The sequence below is a fragment of the Myotis brandtii genome, unplaced genomic scaffold (assembly GCF_000412655.1).
Source record: "Myotis brandtii unplaced genomic scaffold, ASM41265v1 scaffold187, whole genome shotgun sequence".
Classification (NCBI taxonomy): domain Eukaryota; kingdom Metazoa; phylum Chordata; class Mammalia; order Chiroptera; family Vespertilionidae; genus Myotis; species Myotis brandtii.
The window spans coordinates 2,161,529-2,180,659 of NW_005356944.1; the positions used below are offsets into that span (position 1 = coordinate 2,161,529).

General features: G+C 53.4%; 1 protein-coding gene across 10 annotated transcripts in view; it reads left to right on the forward strand.

Moving 5' to 3' along the window:
• The window catches only part of DPP3 (dipeptidyl-peptidase 3), a 28,654-nt gene that overhangs the window by 6,452 nt on the left and 3,071 nt on the right, over nt 1-19,131 (forward strand). The window contains exons 1-17 of one of the 10 annotated variants that reach the window (XM_005864282.2): nt 6-176; nt 1,341-1,618; nt 5,496-5,585; nt 6,121-6,258; nt 6,816-6,890; nt 7,379-7,472; nt 9,924-10,054; nt 10,161-10,291; nt 10,366-10,424; nt 12,032-12,226; nt 12,403-12,515; nt 12,820-12,912; nt 14,442-14,504; nt 14,603-14,727; nt 14,841-14,961; nt 16,113-16,292; nt 18,785-18,947. In XM_005864282.2, the coding sequence (XP_005864344.1) occupies nt 125-176; nt 1,341-1,618; nt 5,496-5,585; nt 6,121-6,258; nt 6,816-6,890; nt 7,379-7,472; nt 9,924-10,054; nt 10,161-10,291; nt 10,366-10,424; nt 12,032-12,226; nt 12,403-12,515; nt 12,820-12,912; nt 14,442-14,504; nt 14,603-14,727; nt 14,841-14,961; nt 16,113-16,292; nt 18,785-18,947 (2,101 nt within the window). In that variant the 5' untranslated portion in view covers nt 6-124. The other 9 variants (XM_014538073.1, XM_014538079.1, XM_014538078.1 and 6 more) reach the window with 9 other exon arrangements.

The window sequence follows — 19,131 nt, forward strand, 5'->3', positions numbered from 1 at the left end:
AAGAGGGCGGCGGGCAGGCCGGCGGAGCACGCCTCGGCGCTCCTATTGGCTGGAGGTGACGCCCATCTGGGTCCCGAGGCCCGACAATTGGCCGGCGGGGGAGGAGTTCGCGGAGCCCCAATGAATGGGGGAGCCGGAAGCAGGAAGTGAGTTTGCGATCGGAGCCGCGGCAGCAGGTGAGGCGCGGCGCCTGGGTGTGGGGTCATAATGTGTCATCCTCGGGGGACAGGGCGAATCTGGACCGGGTGCAAGACCATTCCCTTTCTCCCCCCATCCGTACCCCTTCTAAAGCCATCGAGGCCCCGAGCTGAGGAATGCCCCTGGCAGCAAAGGGTTAACGCCCCTTGCAGAACCTGGGCGATTGTGCTTTGGGGGCGGAGCATCGGGGCGGCAGGGGATGCGAGAGACACTTGACCCGCCAGGGCGGGAGGACGGTGTGGAGAATGTCCTGGGTTGGGAGACCCCTGGGTGCCTACAGGCAGTGAGATCTTCGTAAGTTACTTGGTCTCGCTAAGCCTCAGCCTCCGTATCTGTAAAAAGTGAGTTTTCTTCCAGCGCCGAACTTGGGTGGCTCTGTAGCTCCCCCGGCCGAGCACAGGGAGAGAGCAGCAGGATGCAGGGGACAGATCCTGCGAGCACTGAGAGAGGAAAAGGAAAAGGAAAAGCATTAACTGCTGTAGGTACATTCCGTCAGCGGTGACCTTATCTAATTTGCACGCCCACCTGGTGAGGTTGGGGTTGTTACCACCTCCTGCCCCCCCCCCCCCCCCCCCCTTGTACAGAGGCGGAGACCGAGGCCCAGAAAAGTGAAAGAGTTGACTTGATTTTAGGAGTCTGGGACTGAGCCAGGACTGGAACTGGGTCTTCCAGCCGGTAGCCTGGGGCTCTGTCCTTGTGAACAAGGGGTGAGTGGAACTGAAGAACCTGCAGGAGAATTTTGAAGGCCAGGAGGTCAGGAGGAGCGGGTAGCCAGAGAAGGATGTGGGCTGGGCGTCTAGAAATGCAGGTCTCTGCTTCTGACCCTTCCCTTGTGTTGTTGGGCACAGCTCCTAACCTCTCTGGACCTCAGTTTCCCCATCTGTAAGACTAGGTAGTTGGATTCAATATTTAAGGTTGAGGGGCCACAGGCCAAATATGGAATTACAATGTATTTTGTAATTTCCCTGGGTGAGCCACCTAACCTTCTCGGAGTGTCAGTGAGCATATCTGGTGAATGGGTACAATGGCATTTCCTTCCTCATGGGCTTTGGGGAGGATTAAATGAAATCATGCGAGTGCAGAGCCAGGGGTGCAATTGATGTGGTGTAAATGACGGCTGTGATGATGGTAATGGTTCTCAGCAGGACCCATGGCGGACACCCAGTACATCCTGCCCAATGACATCGGCGTGTCTAGCCTGGACTGCCGCGAGGCCTTCCGCCTGCTGTCGCCCACAGAGCGCCTCTATGCCCACCACCTGTCACGCGCCGCCTGGTATGGAGGCCTGGCTGTGCTGCTGCAGACCTCCCCGGAGGCCCCCTACATCTATGCCCTGCTCAGCCGCCTCTTCCGTGCCCAGGATCCGGATGAGCTCCGCCAGCACGCCCTGGCTGAGGGCCTTACGGAGGAGGAGTACCAGGTCAGTTCTTTCAGGCCAACCTACATTTCATAAATGGTCTGTGGGTGTGAGGGACCAGGAAGGAGGGGGATAAAGGTCTTTCTCTCTCTTTGGATTAAGACCCAAAATTACAAATACTGGAGCCTCAGTCTTCTCATTTGCAAAATATGCACAAGGGTAGTCTATACCTCTTAGAGTTGTGGTGACCTGCCTCCAAGATAAAGTTTGGCTGCAGTGATTGTAACAGGGCTGTGAATAAAGAAAACAGCTGGAGATTCAGAGATGGTGGAGGAATGAGGCCAGGGTAGGAATCAGGTCTGTGTGTGGACCAGTCCCTGGGCAAAATATTCTTCCTGTCCCTGGTGTTTGTTTGTGGGTCGGTTGGCCAAATAATACATGAATGCATTCTTAACCACTGAGGACAGCAGGGTGGACAGCATTTTCAACCCTCTGGATCACAGACTCCCACAGACTCCCACTCTCAGTTCCTTATTTTCTCTTTTACATAAATGAGATCATTTTCTCTGTGTTCCTCTGAGCCCTGCTTTTTTCACCGAACACCATGTCTTGGAAATTTTTCATGGGATACATATAAATCCACCTCATTCTTTTTTTTTTTTTTTTAATATATTTTATTGATTATTTACAGAGAGGAAGGGAGAGAGATAGAGAGTTAGAAACATCGATGAGAGAGAAACACCGATCAGCTGCCTTCTGCACATCTCCTACTGGGGATGTGCCCGCAACCCAGGTACATGCCCTTGACCAGAATCGAACCTGGGACCTTTCAGTCCACAGGCCAACTCTCTATCCACTGAGCCAAACCGGTTTCGGCCACCTCATTCTTTTTTATTGGCTGCGAAGCATTCCACAGCAGTGTACACTATAATCAATATGATCTTTTCTTTATTGCTGGACGTTAATTGTTCCCAGTTCTATAAGCAGTACCACAGTGAGCATATCTGTGCACGTGGGTGAGTAGGATCTATTTCTAGGAGTAGAATTGCCGGGGCAAAGACTCGGTACAGTTACCGTTGGTCGGTGCTGGTAAGTCATCTTCTAAAAAAGCTTCACCAAGAATATATGAGGCTGTGGCCTGTGTTTCTAGATGTAAAATAAAGGGGTTGGATTGCTTATCTCTGAGCTGAGGCCCAGGCGGTTTCTTCTATCTTTTTCAACCTTTGTGTAATCACATCCCATCTCTAGGCCTTGATTCACTCATTAAAAGAGCTAAAAGCTGGGGAACTGCTTATAAATGGAAAAGCGCTGCTCAAGTACTCCTATTTCCAGTGGATTCCTTTGTAAGAAGCAGAAACTCACCTCAAATTGACTTAACTGAAAAAGGACATCATGACTTCTAGTTTCTGGCCCGGCATGTAAAGAGCTTAGAAGTCTCCAGTCTGTCCTAATGACAAGTTAAAAAGCTGGACAAACTGAAAGTCAGCAACTCTTCTTAGATCACTGGGTGAAGTGAGGTCACAGGGCAAACTCTTGTTCCCCAAATTGGAGAGAGGCAGGCAGGACAGAGAATTACAACTTATCAGAGCAAAACTTCATGAGCAGAAACCTCCACTGGAACCAGTGCTGGGGGAGAAAAACCTGAGCTGAAATTGGCGACTTGCTCAGTGTGGACAACTCTGAGCTTTAAAAACTCCAGAGGGACCCAGTCATATGGAGCGGGGGGGAGGGAGGGAGGGGGATCCCCACACTCTTGAAGATTTTACCTCCAGGATCTTGACCTAGTTCTCAGAATGAATCTCCGAGGTAAAGCCCCTCGTGGTTCCTGCAGGAGGAGGAGAGAAGGAGTCATTTTTGAAATGTGCTAAACATTCTGTTCTTAACAATGCCCTCAGGAGAAACTGTTTAGCCAGAGCCTTATGGTGGGGTTTTGTCAGAACATGACTGACCTGGGGGAAAGGAAATAACCGACCCCAGCCCACTCTAGCCATCCCGTCCCACCTAAGAGGGAGTCAGGGACGTGGAACTGTGAAGCACATGTGAGGTTCTCAGTCCAGAGGCAAAGGCTCACTGAAAGACAGACCTGCCTGGCCCTGTGGCGTCAGCCTATGAACCAGAAAGTCACTGCTGGATTCCGGGTCAGGGCACATGCCTAGGCTGCAGGCTCCATCCCCAGTAGGGTGCATGCAGGAGGCGGCCGATCAATGATTCTCTCTCATCATTGATGTTTCTATTTCTCCCTCTCTCTTCCTCTCTGAAATCAGTAAAAATATTTTTAAAAAAGCAAAACAGAAAAACAAGTCAGACCTTTAAAGTAAATTTTAAAAAAAGTAAAAGACTGAGACCTGATTGTGGGACCATAGAATGCTTTCCCTGCCCCCAAACCTACCACCACATTCCTGAAGCCCTCTTTACAGCAAGCAGCTCCTTTTAGCTAGTGCCTCATGTCTGGCTATCAAGAATAAATCTACAAAACATGCCAAAGGCAAAAAACATGGGTTGAAAAGACAGAGCAAACATCAGAACCGGACTCAGATATGACAGGAATGTTGGACTTCTCAGATTACGAAACTATGATTAATATGTTAAGGGCTCTAATGGATAAAGTAGACCATGTGGAAGGAAGATGAGCAATGCAAACAGAGGTGGGAATTCTAAGGAAGAACCCTGGGCAGACTCTGCTGAAGCTCAGAAACACTAACAGAAGAAGAATGCCCTTGAGGGGTTCATTAGGAGACGGGACCCTGCTGAGGAAAGAATCTCTGAGTTTGGGGATATCTCAATAGAAACCTCCAAAACTGAAAAGCAAAGAGAAAAAAGATAGGGGTGGGGTGGGGTCAGAACAGAATATGAAAGAACTGTGGGACACCTATAAGAGGCATAAATTTATGTAATGGGAATATCAGAAGGAGGAGAGAACAGAAGGAAATCGGAAACAATAATGACTGAGAAATGTGTTGCCAGTGGACCTGTTTTGCAGGAAATGTTCAAAGAAGTTGTTTAGAGAGAAGGAAAGGATATAGGTCAGAAACTCATCTCTACATTGGTGATGTAGGAAGAGCATTGGAGAAGGAATAAGTGAAGGTAAAATAAAAGCTTGTTTTTTCTGATTCTTCATGGATCTAAGAGAGAGCAATTAGTTCAAAATCATGGCAACAGTGTATTCAATTACATGTGTCTGTCTGTATGTAAATAAAACTTATGTATGTTACGTATAAGTGAGATAAATGACAGCAATGACACAAGGGCGGGAAGGCGGAAATTAGGATTATTTTTTTTTTATTATAAGGTACTGCTACCACCCAGGAAAGTGTATAGTGTTATTTGAAAGTGGACTTGGGTTAGTTGTAAATGTATTTTGGGTGAAGGGAGATGTGAGGTTTTGTGGCCGGAGGAAGGGAGACTGTTTTGGGCCAGCAAAAGCCATAGAGTAGATGACCAGTACCGCTCCAGCCCTAACAGTGGATGCTGCCGGTGCCAGCTAGCTGCCAGGTTGGGGGCAGAGGACAGCAGGTTTGCTGCACAATACCGCTCCAGCCCTAACAGTGGATGCTGCTGGTGCCAGCTAGCTGCCGGCCAGGTTGGGGGCAGAGGACAGCAGGTTTGCTGCACAAGGAGGCGGTGTTTAAACTGGGCCTTGAGGTCATATGGGATGGCCGCAGGTGGCTGAGAGGGTGCTGGGCGAAGTGGGGACAAAGGTGGGTGAGCACCTGGATATGTTTGGGTGCTGCTGAGACCAGTTTGGAGGGACAGTGGGTGTGTGAAGATTGGTCTGTGAAGGTATGTTGGGGCCAGGTGGGGGCCTTCCGGGACCTGGGTCCTGCCCCCAGATTTCCCAGCCTCACCCATACTGGTTCCTCTGGGTGTTACCATCTCAGGAGGGAACTTCCCCGGGTGGGGAGGCTGTGCCTCCAGGTGTCTGATCCCCACCTCCCCCCAGGCGTTCCTGGTCTATGCCGCGGGGGTCTACTCCAACATGGGCAACTACAAGTCCTTTGGCGACACCAAGTTTGTGCCCAACCTGCCCAAGGTGAGCTGAGGTGGGGGCTGGGGAAGGTCGGGATTTCGGGGCCAGTGGGGTGGGTTCGGGGCCCTGAGCGGAGCATCCACCCTGTCACTGCCATCTGCATGACCTCGGGTCAGCCACCCAGCCTCGCTGGGTGCTGCAGCCTCCTCCTGGCCGTGCTGACCCAGGGGGTGGGCGAGGGGAGGATGTGGAAGTGCTCTGCAAACTCTTAGGTGCTTGCAAAAACGAAGCCTGCTGGCACGGGGAGTCCCTCCCTGGGACTGGGGCTCGGGCCCACCTGGGGCCGAGGCAGCCGTTGCACCAGGGCTCCCTGCCCCTCCCGTGCACACGGACTGCCTGGCGATCTTGTAGAAATGCAGCTTCTGGTAGAGAAGTCTCGGGTAGGGCCCAAGGCTCGACGTTTCTCGGGCATTGCCAGTGCTGCTGGCCCATCGGTCGCCGGAGGTCTTACGTTGTGGGATGAGAGCTTGGGGCGATGTGGAGGCTCCAGGGCAGGTCTGGGCAGTGTGGCCAGGCCAATGGACTCCTTCCCCGGCAGGAGAAGCTGGAACGCGTGATCCTGGGGAGTAAGGCCGCTCAGCAGCACCCAGGAGAAGTCAGGGGCCTCTGGCAGACCTGCGGGGAGCTCATGTTCTCTCTGGAGCCGAGGCTTCGACACCTGGGGCTGGGGAAGGAGGTAAGACTCCCCACCACACGGGAGTGGGGGGCTTCCCTTGAGGCCAGCTGGTGTGGTGCGGAGAGAGAGGCCGTGGCCTCTGCCTTGCGCTCATGAGGCAAAGCTGCTCCCCCCCCCCTCAGGCCTCAGTTTTGCCAGCTGTAAAATGAAAAGCAGCTCGGGTAGCATGCTTTCTGGCACCCTGGGGTGCTGTGTGCAGAAGGAGGGAAGGAGAGAAGAGCTGAGGGCTGGAGATCGAGGCGGAGGGAAGGAAAGGAGGGGGTTCAGGCTTCCCGTCTCTTGGGCGCTGCATGGGGTGAGCACATGGCAAGCCGTGGAGTTGGGCCGGCCTGTGAGAGGCTGGAGCAGAGCTGCGGGTCGCTGGAGATGGGCCTGTTTCCTCTGTTGTTTGATTTACAGCTTTTTCCCCTGGAAAGAGATGGAGGGGACAGGGTGGAGGCTGCTGAGGAGATGTGGGAGGCCTGGGGCTAGAGAGGGGGCGCTGGGAAGAGGTTCACCAGCTGCCCCTGCAGTCCCCAACCTCCGCAACTTCTTTCCATCTGCCCCCTCCCCCACAGGGCATCACCACCTATTTCTCTGGGGATTGTACCATGGAAGATGCCAAACTGGCCCAAGACTTTCTGGACTCACAGGTTTGGGGAACTTGGGGTAGTGGTTTGATGAGGGCCCCCTCGCCACTGGCACTTACTCCTGGGTCTCGGCTTGGGTCCGTGATGCCCCCACCCCAGGCTGAAGGGCCCTATGACAGCCTCCAGACAGGTCGAGGCAGAACATCAGAGCTGCTGGGGAGTCCCATGCGGGGTTCACCTCCCGGCTCAGCAGCTATGTGCCCCGTTTCTTTGCCTGTGAAGTGGGCCCTGCCTTGCGTAGCCCTGGGTTAGCTGTCAGGCGGTGCTTGGCACAGTTGAGTCAGCGCTTCGTAAAAGTTCGTGCTCAGGGTACTGAGCAGAGCAGGAGCGTTTCCCCGCTCTCCCCTCCCAGCCAGCTCGGGCAGGTCCCCCGGAGCCCCGGCCTTTGACTCCATATCTTCTGTCCTTGGTGTGACTGGCTTTCCCTCCCCCTCCCCCGCGGCCCTCTCTGGACTTACTCTCCCTCATACCCCTGCGCTGGTCTTTTCCAGAACCTCAGTGCCTACAACACACGGCTCTTCAAGGCGGTTGACCAGGACGGGAAGCCCTGCTACGAGGTGCGCCTGGCTTCGGTGCTTGGCACAGGTGAGCTCCTTTCTGTATTCTGTACATGGGGATGGTGAACACACTAAACTGTGCTTCCAAATATCTCTCAAAGTACCCTCAGGATAAAGCCCAAGGCCGCCTCTACTTTGTTATTCAGGACTCTTTGGTTACAAGTGAGGAAATCCTTCAAATTTGTCTAAACCAAAAGGGGACTTTACAGACGGGGGGGTAATTAAGAAGCCCAGAGTAGGAAGGCTTCGGGCACAGCTGGCTCCAGCTGCTCAGACAGTGATCTCAGAAAATTTCTCTCTCCATCTCTTGGCTGGGCTCTTTTTAAAAATATATATATATATTTATTGATTTTAGAAAGGAAGGGAGAGGGAGGTAGAAACATCAATGAGAATCATTGATAGGCTGCCTCTTGCACACCCCCTACTGGGGATCGAGCCTGCAACCCAGCATGTGCCCTTGACCAGAATCAAACCCGGGACCCTTCAGTCCACAGACCGATGCTCTATCCACTGAGCCAAACCAGCTAGTCGGCTGGGCTCTTTGAGTTCATCCTCAGCTGGCTGCTCTCATAGGTCCTGCTGATACTGGACACGAAAGGGTCCGAGCTGCCCGCTGCTACCAGAGTCATATAAGTAGAGACGAGGATGAATCTTTATGGTGCGTTTTATTAATCAGACAGCCGGCAGCCTGAGAGAGCGGCAGGTGCAACACCCTGGAAAGACCGCGCGGACGTTTCATTTCAGACAAGCTCTTATGTCGGGTTAGTGGGTGGGGGACAAAATCTGAAGTTAGTGAGTGTCCAGGGTCTGCCTTTCATCGTCCTTGCAAAGGTCAGGCCCGGAACGCTGTCTTCCTCCAGACAGGTCCTGTCTCCAGGGCCTGTTCTTCCTCTTGCGACACATCCTCCAGGTTCCCGGGTCTGTAAAAAAAAATAATAATAAAAAATCTGCTTTACAGTGAGTAGATATTAAACAACTGTTCTATTAAACAACTGACTCTATTTTTATTACGTGCCCCTTCCCTATCACTGCTAGCCACCAGTCTGGTCATTTCAGCAGAAGGAGGGTCCTTTTCTCTCAGAAATTTCTTCATAAGAATCTGGGAGTTGTCGAGTAAGACTCCCTCCACGTCCCGCGTGGAGTAGGGTTCGGTATCTGAAAGAGGGGCCGCACACAAATGAGAGAAAAATGACACGAGATAATTTTGAAATATTGGGGGACCAGGTGGGCAAGCCCGGAAGGACTTCCACCGATGCTCAGGCCGCTCCAATCTTTTATTGAGCTTGGAGTAGCCCTTGGGTAAGGAGGTTTCAATGACACACGCATTAGCTCATCAGTAGACAATTTCCAGGAATAGGCAGGATATCTGACCAACAATAATCAACAAGGATCTACACAAGTATCTAAGGAATTCAGTGAACTAAGGTGGGGATGATGCTTTAGCTACCATTATCTAGATTAACTGGGTGGTGTCTAAATTAACTGGGTGGTGCACAGCCCTGACCTACGCTAGGACTTCAAAGGTTACTAGCTTTTGGGGGTCTCTGTCTATACTCAGCTAGTGAAGACAATAAATGGTTTCCTGCAGGGAGTGACACTAATTTCTCTATTTTGGGTCCCATATTTATCTGTGAACCAATTCCTGTAGTCAAGGGCCAGGTCCCTGAGTGGGTAGATCTGGGTGCCAAGCCTATCTTGGAGCTAGGCAATGAGGTCAGCTCCTCCCACCTGAACTGGAGGTGGTAGTGGTGGGGGGTTTTCAAAGGAAAATTGGGGTCTGTTTCCAGGGGATGTTTGTTACACAGCAACAGATAACTGATACACTCAGGCAGCCTGATACCAAAGCCACACTTTTAAACTATGGTGCCATAGTTTCCACATCTATAAAATGGAGATAATAATTTCCCTTTCCCCCCAGAATGGCTGTGAGGCTTAAATGAGAAGCCACATGTAAAGCTCTTAGAATATTTCATGTTATATAATATGTCTGTATATATTTTTTAATCCTCACCCGAGGATATTTTTCCGTTGATTTTTTAGAGAGAGTGGAAGAGAGAGGGAAAGACAGAGAGAAATATCGATGTAAGAGAAACACATTGATTGGTTGCCTCCTGCACTAGCCCTGACCAGGGAGGAGCCTGCAACCAAGGTACATGCCCTTGACTGGAATCGAACCTGGGACCCTTCAGTCCACAAGCCGATGTTCTTCTAGCCACTCCCAACTGGCTTGGACCATAATATGTCTATTTTTGAAGATGCAAGTTTATACTAATTTCTGTAGGCAATGGGCAGCCATTTCTAGCCACTGAGCCCAACTGGCTTGGGCCATAATATGTCTATTTTTGAAGATGAAAGTTTATACTAATTTCTGTAGGCAATGGGCAGCCATGGAAAAGCTTAGAATAAGTGTGTCACAGTAAGAAGCCTGCTGGGCGTCCTACACTCGCCTTTTCCCTGAGCGATCCCCCTTTCCCCTCAGAGCCTGCTCTAGACTCCGAAATGACTTCCAAGTTGAAGAGCCACGAATTCCGGGGGAGCCGTTTCCAGGTGACCCGGGGGGACTACGCGCCCATCCTGCACAAGGTGGTGGAGCACCTGGAGAAAGCCAAGGTAGGCCTGGCGGGGGTCGACGTGTGCGGGCTCCAGACCCTTCTGGGCAGCTAAGGGGGGTGGGGGTGGGGTGGCCTGAGGCTGATCAACCTCTTCTCACCCCCAGACGTATGCAGCCAACAGCCACCAGGAGCAGATGCTGGCTCAGTACATAGAGAGCTTCACCCAGGGCTCCATCGAAGCCCACAAGAGGGGCTCCCGCTTCTGGATCCAGGACAAAGGCCCCATCGTGGAGAGGTGAGGGGCCCGGCCTTCACCCGCCCCGCCCTCCTGCCCACCCCTCCTCCATCTCTGCCCTTCTCTCCCCCCAGTTACATCGGGTTCATCGAGAGCTACCGAGACCCCTTTGGTTCCCGTGGAGAGTTCGAAGGTAACTTCTAGGAGGCGGGAGGTCAGACTGGAAGCCCTTTCTCTGTGTCCTCTGAGGCGTCTCCCCCTTCCCCTTGGCAGTAATAATAACACTGACAAGTGCCAGCCGTGATGATGTACCCTGTACAGGGCACTTACCTATATTAGCTCATTTAGACACCATTATCCTATGAGGATTTCCACCCTCACTTTACAGATGTGGGAACTGGAGCACGGTAGGTGGGTGGGTGGCCGAACCCAGGTGCCTTGGCTCTGAGCCACTTGGGTGCTGCCTCTGGTGTCTGATCTGGGCACAGGCTCTGTCTGTTCCAAGCCTGGCTTTGCTACTCAATTAACCCCACCTCCGAGCATCAGTCACTCCCTCTGGGTGTCGGGGGAAGGGAGAGACATGCTCAGCACAATGCCAGGCACATAAAAGTGCTGGGTGGTTGGGAGCATAACTGAGAACCTGACTCGGCTGCTGCTCTCCCAGGGCAGGTGGCAGGCTGCCTCGGCCCCGTGCCCACACGCTCCACGGGACCCGCCTGAGGTTTTAGACTTGTTTCTGCCGAGCTCCTGGACGTAGAGTCTGGAGCATCCAACTGCCAAAAAGCCAGAGAGATTAACTTGGGAGGAGAGAGGAAAGCCCCAGCAGCCGACAGGGGGCTTGATCTGAGCCCATAGATCCAGGCCCAGGACAAGGCGTGCGGGATCAGGCAGGCCGGGGGCCGGAGGGGGACACAGGTGTGCACAGCCACAGCTTTCCTGCCCGGGTCCTGATCCACCAGGCCTGCTCTGAGGGCTGAAACCCCAGGGCCTCCTCGGCAGCCTCCAGCTCAGAGGCCGCCCCCATTTTTTATGTAACTCATTGTGGTTATTAGAAAGGTAGTCCATGTTCATGGCCAACAATTTTGAAACTACAGAAAAAAACTGATTGCACCCACCCCAAGGTTAAAATTTGGAATATACTTTTTGTCTTTGACTTTTCTATAGGGCTATACATGTTTAAACACATATGTGTGTGTGTGTGTGTGTGTGTGTGTGTGTGTGTGTGTGACTTAAAAATCCATGCTTGTTGCAAATAATTAGAACAATCCGGAAGTCTGTAGGACAGAATGTGAAATCTCTCCTTTACTGCCTTCGCCTCTGTCACTCCCTCCAGAGGTCACCACAGTTCAGTTGGTGCGTGAGGCTGCTGAGCAGAATGGCTGGACTGATCTTGTTAGATAGGATGCAGTTCGAGTTCCTGACTCAAAGCAGCATTTACAAAATTGCACATTTCCAGCTGCTCTCGCCATGCAGGACCGTGCACAGCTTCCCAGAAGAGCACCTTTTTTTTCGCTCCTGAAGTCCCTTCCACTGGGAACCCGATCTCTCTCCCCCTCCCGCTATGTACTCCCACAAACTCCTTTAAGATTCTTTTCAGTTGTTACCCAGCGAAGCGCTTCTCCCCAGTTCCAGCCACCCCAAGCAGTGAGCAGGCAGGGTCACTGCTCTCCCCAGTGGCCAGCACAGGGTTCTTGCGTGCAGCAGACGTGCACTCCATGCTGAAGACCACGGGTAGAGGGGTTGAGGGGGGTGAGGACCCCTCCCAAGCCCTGCCAACCCGCAGCCCCCTCTCCCCCGCAGGTTTCGTGGCCATGGTGAATAAGGCCATGAGTGCCAAGTTTGAGCGGCTGGTGGCGAGTGCGGAGCAGCTGCTGAAGGAGCTGCCCTGGCCCCCAGCCTTCGAGAAGGACAAGTTCCTCACCCCAGACTTCACCTCCCTGGACGTCCTCACCTTCGCTGGCTCCGGCATTCCTGCCGGCATCAACATCCCCAACTGTGAGCTCCCCCAAGCCCCCAGGAGCCTCCATTTAGAGTCTCCCCCTCCTCCACACTCGCCTGGCCACCATTGCCCTCCTCAGTTCGCCGTCCCAGCCTGTTGTCCTTGTCTAGATTCCTTGTCTGTGGCCCTTAACCTTTGCCCCTTCTCTCCGGTTCCCTCCTGCCCTCTCCAGATGACGACCTGCGGCAGACAGAAGGCTTTAAGAATGTGTCACTGGGGAATGTGCTGGCCGTGGCCTACGCCACGCAGCGGGAGAAGCTCACCTTCTTGGAGGAGGAAGACAAGGTGGGCACTGGCAGCCGAGAGGCAGGGCCCGGGAAGCAGCCAGCCTGGTGCAGGGTCTGGGAATGGGCACCGCTTCTCAGCCGTGTGACCTGTGACTTCAGAGCCTGTGTCCTTACCTGTCAAGAAGGGGAAGCAGTCCCTTCCTCCTGGGCTGTTGCAGGATGAGATGGGCCTACGGTGTCCATTGCGGAGCCTGAGGTGTCGTAGGCCTTTACCGAACGTGTATCATGCTGGGCCCTCGGCGTGGCAGGCTGTATGGCCGTGGTGGGCCGTGGACAGTGTGGGCCTCTGATTGTCTCGGCAGGACCTGTACATCCGCTGGAAGGGGCCCTCCTTTGATGTGCAGGTGGGTCTGCACGAGCTGTTGGGCCACGGAAGCGGCAAGCTCTTCGTGCAGGTAAGGACCTGGCCGGTGGGCCCCGGCACAGGCATACAGCTCCCCTGCCCCTGATCAGGCCTCAGGGGTGAAGCTGCTCCAGTATTTGCCTTCAGGGGCTTTGGGGCAGGTGGCGAATATGACCCCTTAAGTGGTGAAGTCCCTATCTCACCCTCCCCCAAGATGTCCCAGAAGCTCCAAGGATTGAAGAGGACCCACAGGACAGTCCAGCTGAGGTCCCCCCACCACAGAATCTCCCCCACAGGAGGAATTGCTGGGCTCCTGCCAAGGAAGCCGGCCCTGAGGGAGGGACTCCGGCCACCCTGGGGACAAAGAGGCTGGCAGGGGACAGTCCCTGATGCTCTGGTCCTGAGGCTCTAGCGCTGTAGTGCAGTTCCTAGAGCTTGTACCCTTCAGGTACTGTAGGGAGCCGCTTCTCCCCAGAGCAGCCCCTTCCTGCCAGCTGCTCAGCGTGGCTGCAGCCCCCGGGACACCCGCTCAGGGAATGTACAAAAGACAGAGGCTTCCTCGCAAGCCGAGAGATGCCCAGCACAGAGCTGCAGAGATGAGAGAGCTGGAGGGGATGGGTGAGAGCATCCGAGAGTGTGGGCTCTAGGTTGGGCTTGCTCCCTGTGGGTGGGACTGCCCACTGAATGGGGAAGATAGAACCAGAGCTGGGTCTTGGGATCTGGGCCTGGAAGTCAGGAGGATTCAAAGAGCAGCTGGTGAGAGTAGCAGTCTGGTGTCAGGCCTTGTCTGGGCTTTGAAGTCACAGGGAAGTAGGGACAAATGCGGACAGGTCCGTTCCCCTCGCTGAGCCTCAGTTGACATGTCTGTAAAATGGGATTCCTGAGCCCCCCTATGTGGGCTGTTGGGAGGAATGACAGCAAAGCCCTGGGCTTTCCTGGCACACAGAGGCCCTTAGCAATGTGTTCGTAATAAGAACACAATATTAGGAGACAGTGTGCCCAGGGGTTGTGTGCTCTGATGCTGTTTCGGGGATCTTAGTTTCTGAGCCTGTTTCCTCCTCTGTGAAGTGGGGTAATAATAGAACCTTCTTCGGAGGGTGGTTGTGAGGATTGAAGGGATGATGCATGAAAGATGCTTAGCACATGGACAGGACGGTGAGGGTGATGCTTGTTCGAGGTAGAAGCACAGGTGCTGGGCTCTGCCAGCCCGGGGAGCCGGCGGGGAGCCGGAGGGAGGAGCCGCGGGCTCTCTGGCCCACCCACCGGGACATCTCTGCTGGGGCCTGGAGAACTGCGTTCAGGTCTTCACATGACGGGGCCTTCACATCCTCTCCCTGCCTTGGGGCAGTGGCCCTGGTTCTCCCACCTCCCCGGGGCTCTGAGGGGGCAGCGGGTACACAGGACCCAGGTTTGGAGGCAGCGATGTGTCGATGGACCTGCTGCTCCTGCTGTCCGCTCACGGCTCCCCAGTCGTTTTTCTGGGCCACTTATCAGGCTCTTGGAGCCCAGGCCTGAGGACCCAGACCTGGGCATGGGCACCTTTTCCTCCGCCCCGCCCCATCAATGACCCTTCTCTTGCAGGATGAGAAAGGAGCGTTCAACTTCGACCAGAAGACAGTGATCAACCCAGAGACAGGGGAGCAGGTGAGGGTGGCCTCGGCGGAGCCCCAGGGTGCTGGGAGGGTGGGCACAGGTGGGGTGGCAGCCATCCTTAAACCGGCTTTCTGGGTCTCCCCTCCCAGATTCAGAGCTGGTACCGGAGTGGGGAGACCTGGGACAGCAAGTTCAGCACCATCGCCTCCAGCTACGAAGAGTGCCGGGCAGAGAGCGTGGGCCTCTACCTCTGCCTCCACCCCCAAGTGCTGGAGTACGAGCAGCAGGCGTGGGGGCTGCCTCCTCTTTGGGCGGAGGGGGGCCCGCAGGGAGGGCAGGGCCCAGGCAGCCTCCGACCCCCCTGCCACCGCCCTCTCCTGTCCCCAGGATCTTTGGCTTCGAGGGGGCCGATGCGGAAGATGTGATCTACGTGAACTGGCTCAACATGGTCCGGGCTGGGCTGCTGGCTCTGGAGTTCTACACCCCTGAGGCCTCCAACTGGAGACAGGTGGGGCCCTGGGGGCCCTCAGGAGTGGGGGGGACCCGAGATGGGGGCCAGGATCAGGATTCTGGGTACAGGGATGGACAGTCTACGAGGCACGTGAACTGGGTTTAATCTCAGACTCCACTGCGTCTGGGGACAGGTCACGTCAGTGTCTTGTGAAATGGGAGTAATGAGCTCCCTGCCCACCTTGGAGGGAATCAAGTGAGATGACTTTACTGCGACTCCTAATAGATGACTAGCTTAGGACTTACTCTGTGCCAGGCCCAGTTCTAAGCACTTTACATGAATTAACTCATTTGTCCCCAGTACCAACCCCGGGAGGTAGGTACTATTATTACTGTCATTTTAGAGATGAGGAAACCGAGGCCCAAAGAGGTTAAGTAACTTGCTGGTGAGTAGCAGAGCCAGGGTTCAAATCCAAGCATCTGCCTCCAGAGCCATCAGGCCTGACTGCTCGGGTACGAGATGTCCTTTGGAAATAGGCTAAGCAGTAGAATGTTTTAAAAAGTCAAAATAAGTATGCTTTCAGGAGGCAATATTATATCATCGAAAGAACACACATTTTAGAGTCGGGAAATGTGGGTCTGAGTGAGTCCTGGCTCTCCCTTAGCAGCTGTGCGACCCTGAGCAAGTCACGTGACCTCTCTGGGCCTCTGTTTTGTCATCTGTAAATTGGGAATAAGGATGCCCTCTCTGTCCCTCTGTTGAATGCAAACAAGATTGTGGAGGAGAAAGTGCTTGGGGTCCGAGTGGTGAGGCTACTGCTCTCACGAGGGCAGAGTTTGGAGCAGCAGAGGCCATGCTGGTGGCCGGGGGTGCGCAGGTCCTGCCTGGAAATGGCCTCCGTGTCCCCCAGGGCAGCCTGCCCTCCCTTATGAGCAAAGGAGGGAGGGGGCATCTGAGGGAAGAGGAATAATAGGCAGGAAAGAAGAGGGTACAGTAAGGATAATTGACAATGAGCAAGAACAAAAATCAGGTCTTGGATCGAACACTTACTGTATCTTACCTCAGGGCTACAAATGACTCCTTTCTCCCTGGCAATACAGTAAGGATAATTGACAATGAGCAAGAACTATATATCAGGTCTTGGATCGAACACTTACTATAGCTTACCTCAGGGCTACAAATGACTCCTTTCTCCCTGGCCCCTGCAGGCCCACATGCAGGCCCGGTTTGTGATCCTGAGGGTCCTGCTGGAGGCCGGCGAGGGACTCGTTACCATCACTCCCACCACGGGCTCCGACGGGCGGCCGGATGCCCGGGTCCGCCTTGACCGCAGCAAGATCCGGTCAGTGGGCAAGCCCGCCCTGGAGCGGTTCCTACGGAGACTCCAGGTAAGCGGGGGCCTCTTGCCTCGGAAGCCCCTCCGGACTCACCCTACTTCTCCGCCCGATTTCCCGTTTTGCAGATGATAGGACTGGCTTCATAGGCAAGCCAAAAGGCTCTACAGACGAGTTGTTGAAATTAATGAGTTCAGCAAGAGTGAATAAAGTCCCAAGAGGATTTTTCATGGAACTTGAAAGAGAGTTCAGCAAGGGTGAATAAAGTCCCAAGAGGATTTTTCATGGAACTTGACAAGCTGATTGTAACATTTGTTTATTTATTTATCAATCCTCACCTGAGGATATTTTTCCATTGACTTCTAGAGAGAATGGAAGAGAGTGGGAGAAACAGAGAGAGAGAGAAACATTGATGTGATAGAGACACATTAATTGGTTGCCTCCCGCAGGCACCTGGTCAAGACAGGGGATCGAGCCTGCAACCGAGGTACGTGTCCTTGACTGGAATCGAACCCGGACCCTTCAGTCTGCAGGCTGATGCTCTATCCACTGAGCCAAAGTGGTTAGGGCTGATAGAACTGGTTCGGTGGAAGCACAGAGGACTATGAATAAGAGCCGAGGCACTGCTGAAGCAGAACGGGCTGGGAGACTTGCTCCCAGATATCAAAATTTATTCTAAGATTATTGGGTTCAGTGTTGCCCTGGGGCAACAATAGACACGCTGACCAGTGGAACAGAACCAAGAACCAGGCCTCGACTGTTTGGCATATGGCAGACGTAGCCTTGCAGTTGACTGGGGAAGGGAGGGACCGTTCAGAAAGTGGTGCTGAGGCAACAGGCTGTCCTTATTGAGATGAATTGGATTTCTTCCTGATACCATACACACAACCAGTCTCGGAGAGATTAAAGGTTTAAATGTGAAAGACAAAGTTTTAAACTGACCTCAGGATGAAGGAGAATTTCGCCAAACATGAGAAGCACAAGCCATCAAGGAAAAGATTGATCTCTTTAACTCCATCAGAAATAACTTTTGTTCATTACAAGTCACCATATAAGAGGTGAGAAGATGAGTCAAACTAGGCTAGGGTATTTATATGTTAGCACAGGGGTCCTCAAACTACGGCCCGCGGGCCACATGCAAATACAAATATTGTATTTGTTCTCGTTTTGTTTTTTAACTTCAAAATAAGATATGTGCAGTGTGCATAGGAATTTGTTCATAGTTTTTTTTTAAACTATAGTCCGGCCCTCCAATGGTCTGAGGGACAGTGAACTGGCCCCCTGTTTAAAAAGCTAGGGTATTTATATGTTAGCATATATATTACCGAAGGTTAGTATCTAAATATATAAAGAATTTTTAGAAAAGTGAAGAGCCCGACTGGTGTGGCTCAGGGGTTGATCGTTAATCTATGAACCTGGCAGTCACCTGATTCTCAGTCAGGGCACATGCCCGGGTTGTGGGCTCAATCCCCAGTAGGGGGCGTGCAGGGGGCAGCCGATTGATGATTCTCGCTCATCATTGATGATTCTATCTATTCATCTCCCTTCTCCTCTCTGAAACCAATAAAAACATATTTAAAAAAAAGTGAAGAAGAGCCCCGTCGGTGTGGCTCAGAGGTTGAGCATCTACCTATGAACCAGGAGGTCACGGTTCAATTCCCGGTCAGGGCACATGCCCGGGTTGTGGGCTTGATCCCCAGTGTGAGTGTGCAGGTGGAAGAAAAGACTATCCAACAGAAAAATAAGCAAAAGTCATGAACAGAGAGGAAAATAAGAAGCCACCAATTTATGGGAAGATGCCCGATCTCATCAGTAATCAGGGAAGCATAAATGAAATCCTGTGAGATTTACGCCCGTGGCAGAAATGAATACTGCCCACAGCAGCCCGATATGCGGGGCAGTGACTGCCACCTGCTTCCCCGACTGAGTGAGTGCGACCTTGGAGAACGACCTGCGTGTTGCCCGCAAGGTTGCGCGGTCACCCGGCCTCCAGACCATCGCGTCTCCTGGACGTTCATCATACAAGGCTGTCCCAGCAGTACTGGGTGGCAAAAGCACGGGTTACCCATCAACAGAAGAGGTTCGCTTGTGTGTGTTTACAAGTGGAACACCGTACAGCGGTGTGAACTAGGGCTGCATGCGTGAACACAAGTGAATCGCAGACATAACTTAAGCAAATCACAGAACACGGCAACGTTGACATAATGTGTGGTTGAGGGGAAAACAAGGGAATAAAAGCACAGAATTGAGGGCTGTTTCTTCAGCCCGGAGGCCACAGGGTGCAGGCAAGGAAAGGCAGTTGGGCGAACTCTTAAGCTGGATGGCGGTTGCATGGGTGTCTTATTCTTTATAACGTATATGTTAGATATTTTAACAGGCACTCACTGTGTGCTAAGCACTTAGCATGCCTTTCTGTCCTCTTCAGCAGGGCAACACCAAGAGCATGTGTGGTTCAGGGCTGGGCGCCATCAGCTGCAGCCCTGGCAGAGCCCTGTGGACGTGGGGTGGGCGCCCGCCGGGCACTGACTCCTTCTGCCTGCCCACAGGTACTGAAGTCCACAGGGGATGTGTCTGGAGGCCGGGCCCTGTACGAGGGGTATGCGGCGGTCACGGATGCTCCCCCCGAGTGCTTCCTCAGCCTCAGGGACACGGTGCTGCTCCGCAAGGAATCTCGGAAGCTCATCGTTCAGCCCAACACTCGCCTCGAAGGTAACGGGCTCCTGAGCCTCCTTTGCTGGGGGCCGTGCAGCCCTGTGGGAGCACAGAGGAGGCCTGCAACTGGCCAGGGGCCCAGGGAAGGCTATCTGGGGCGACTCCTACCTATCTCCCTGCCACAGTCCTCCTCAGGCCAAACCTCAGGCCAAAACCTTGGCATCTACCATCACCACCATCA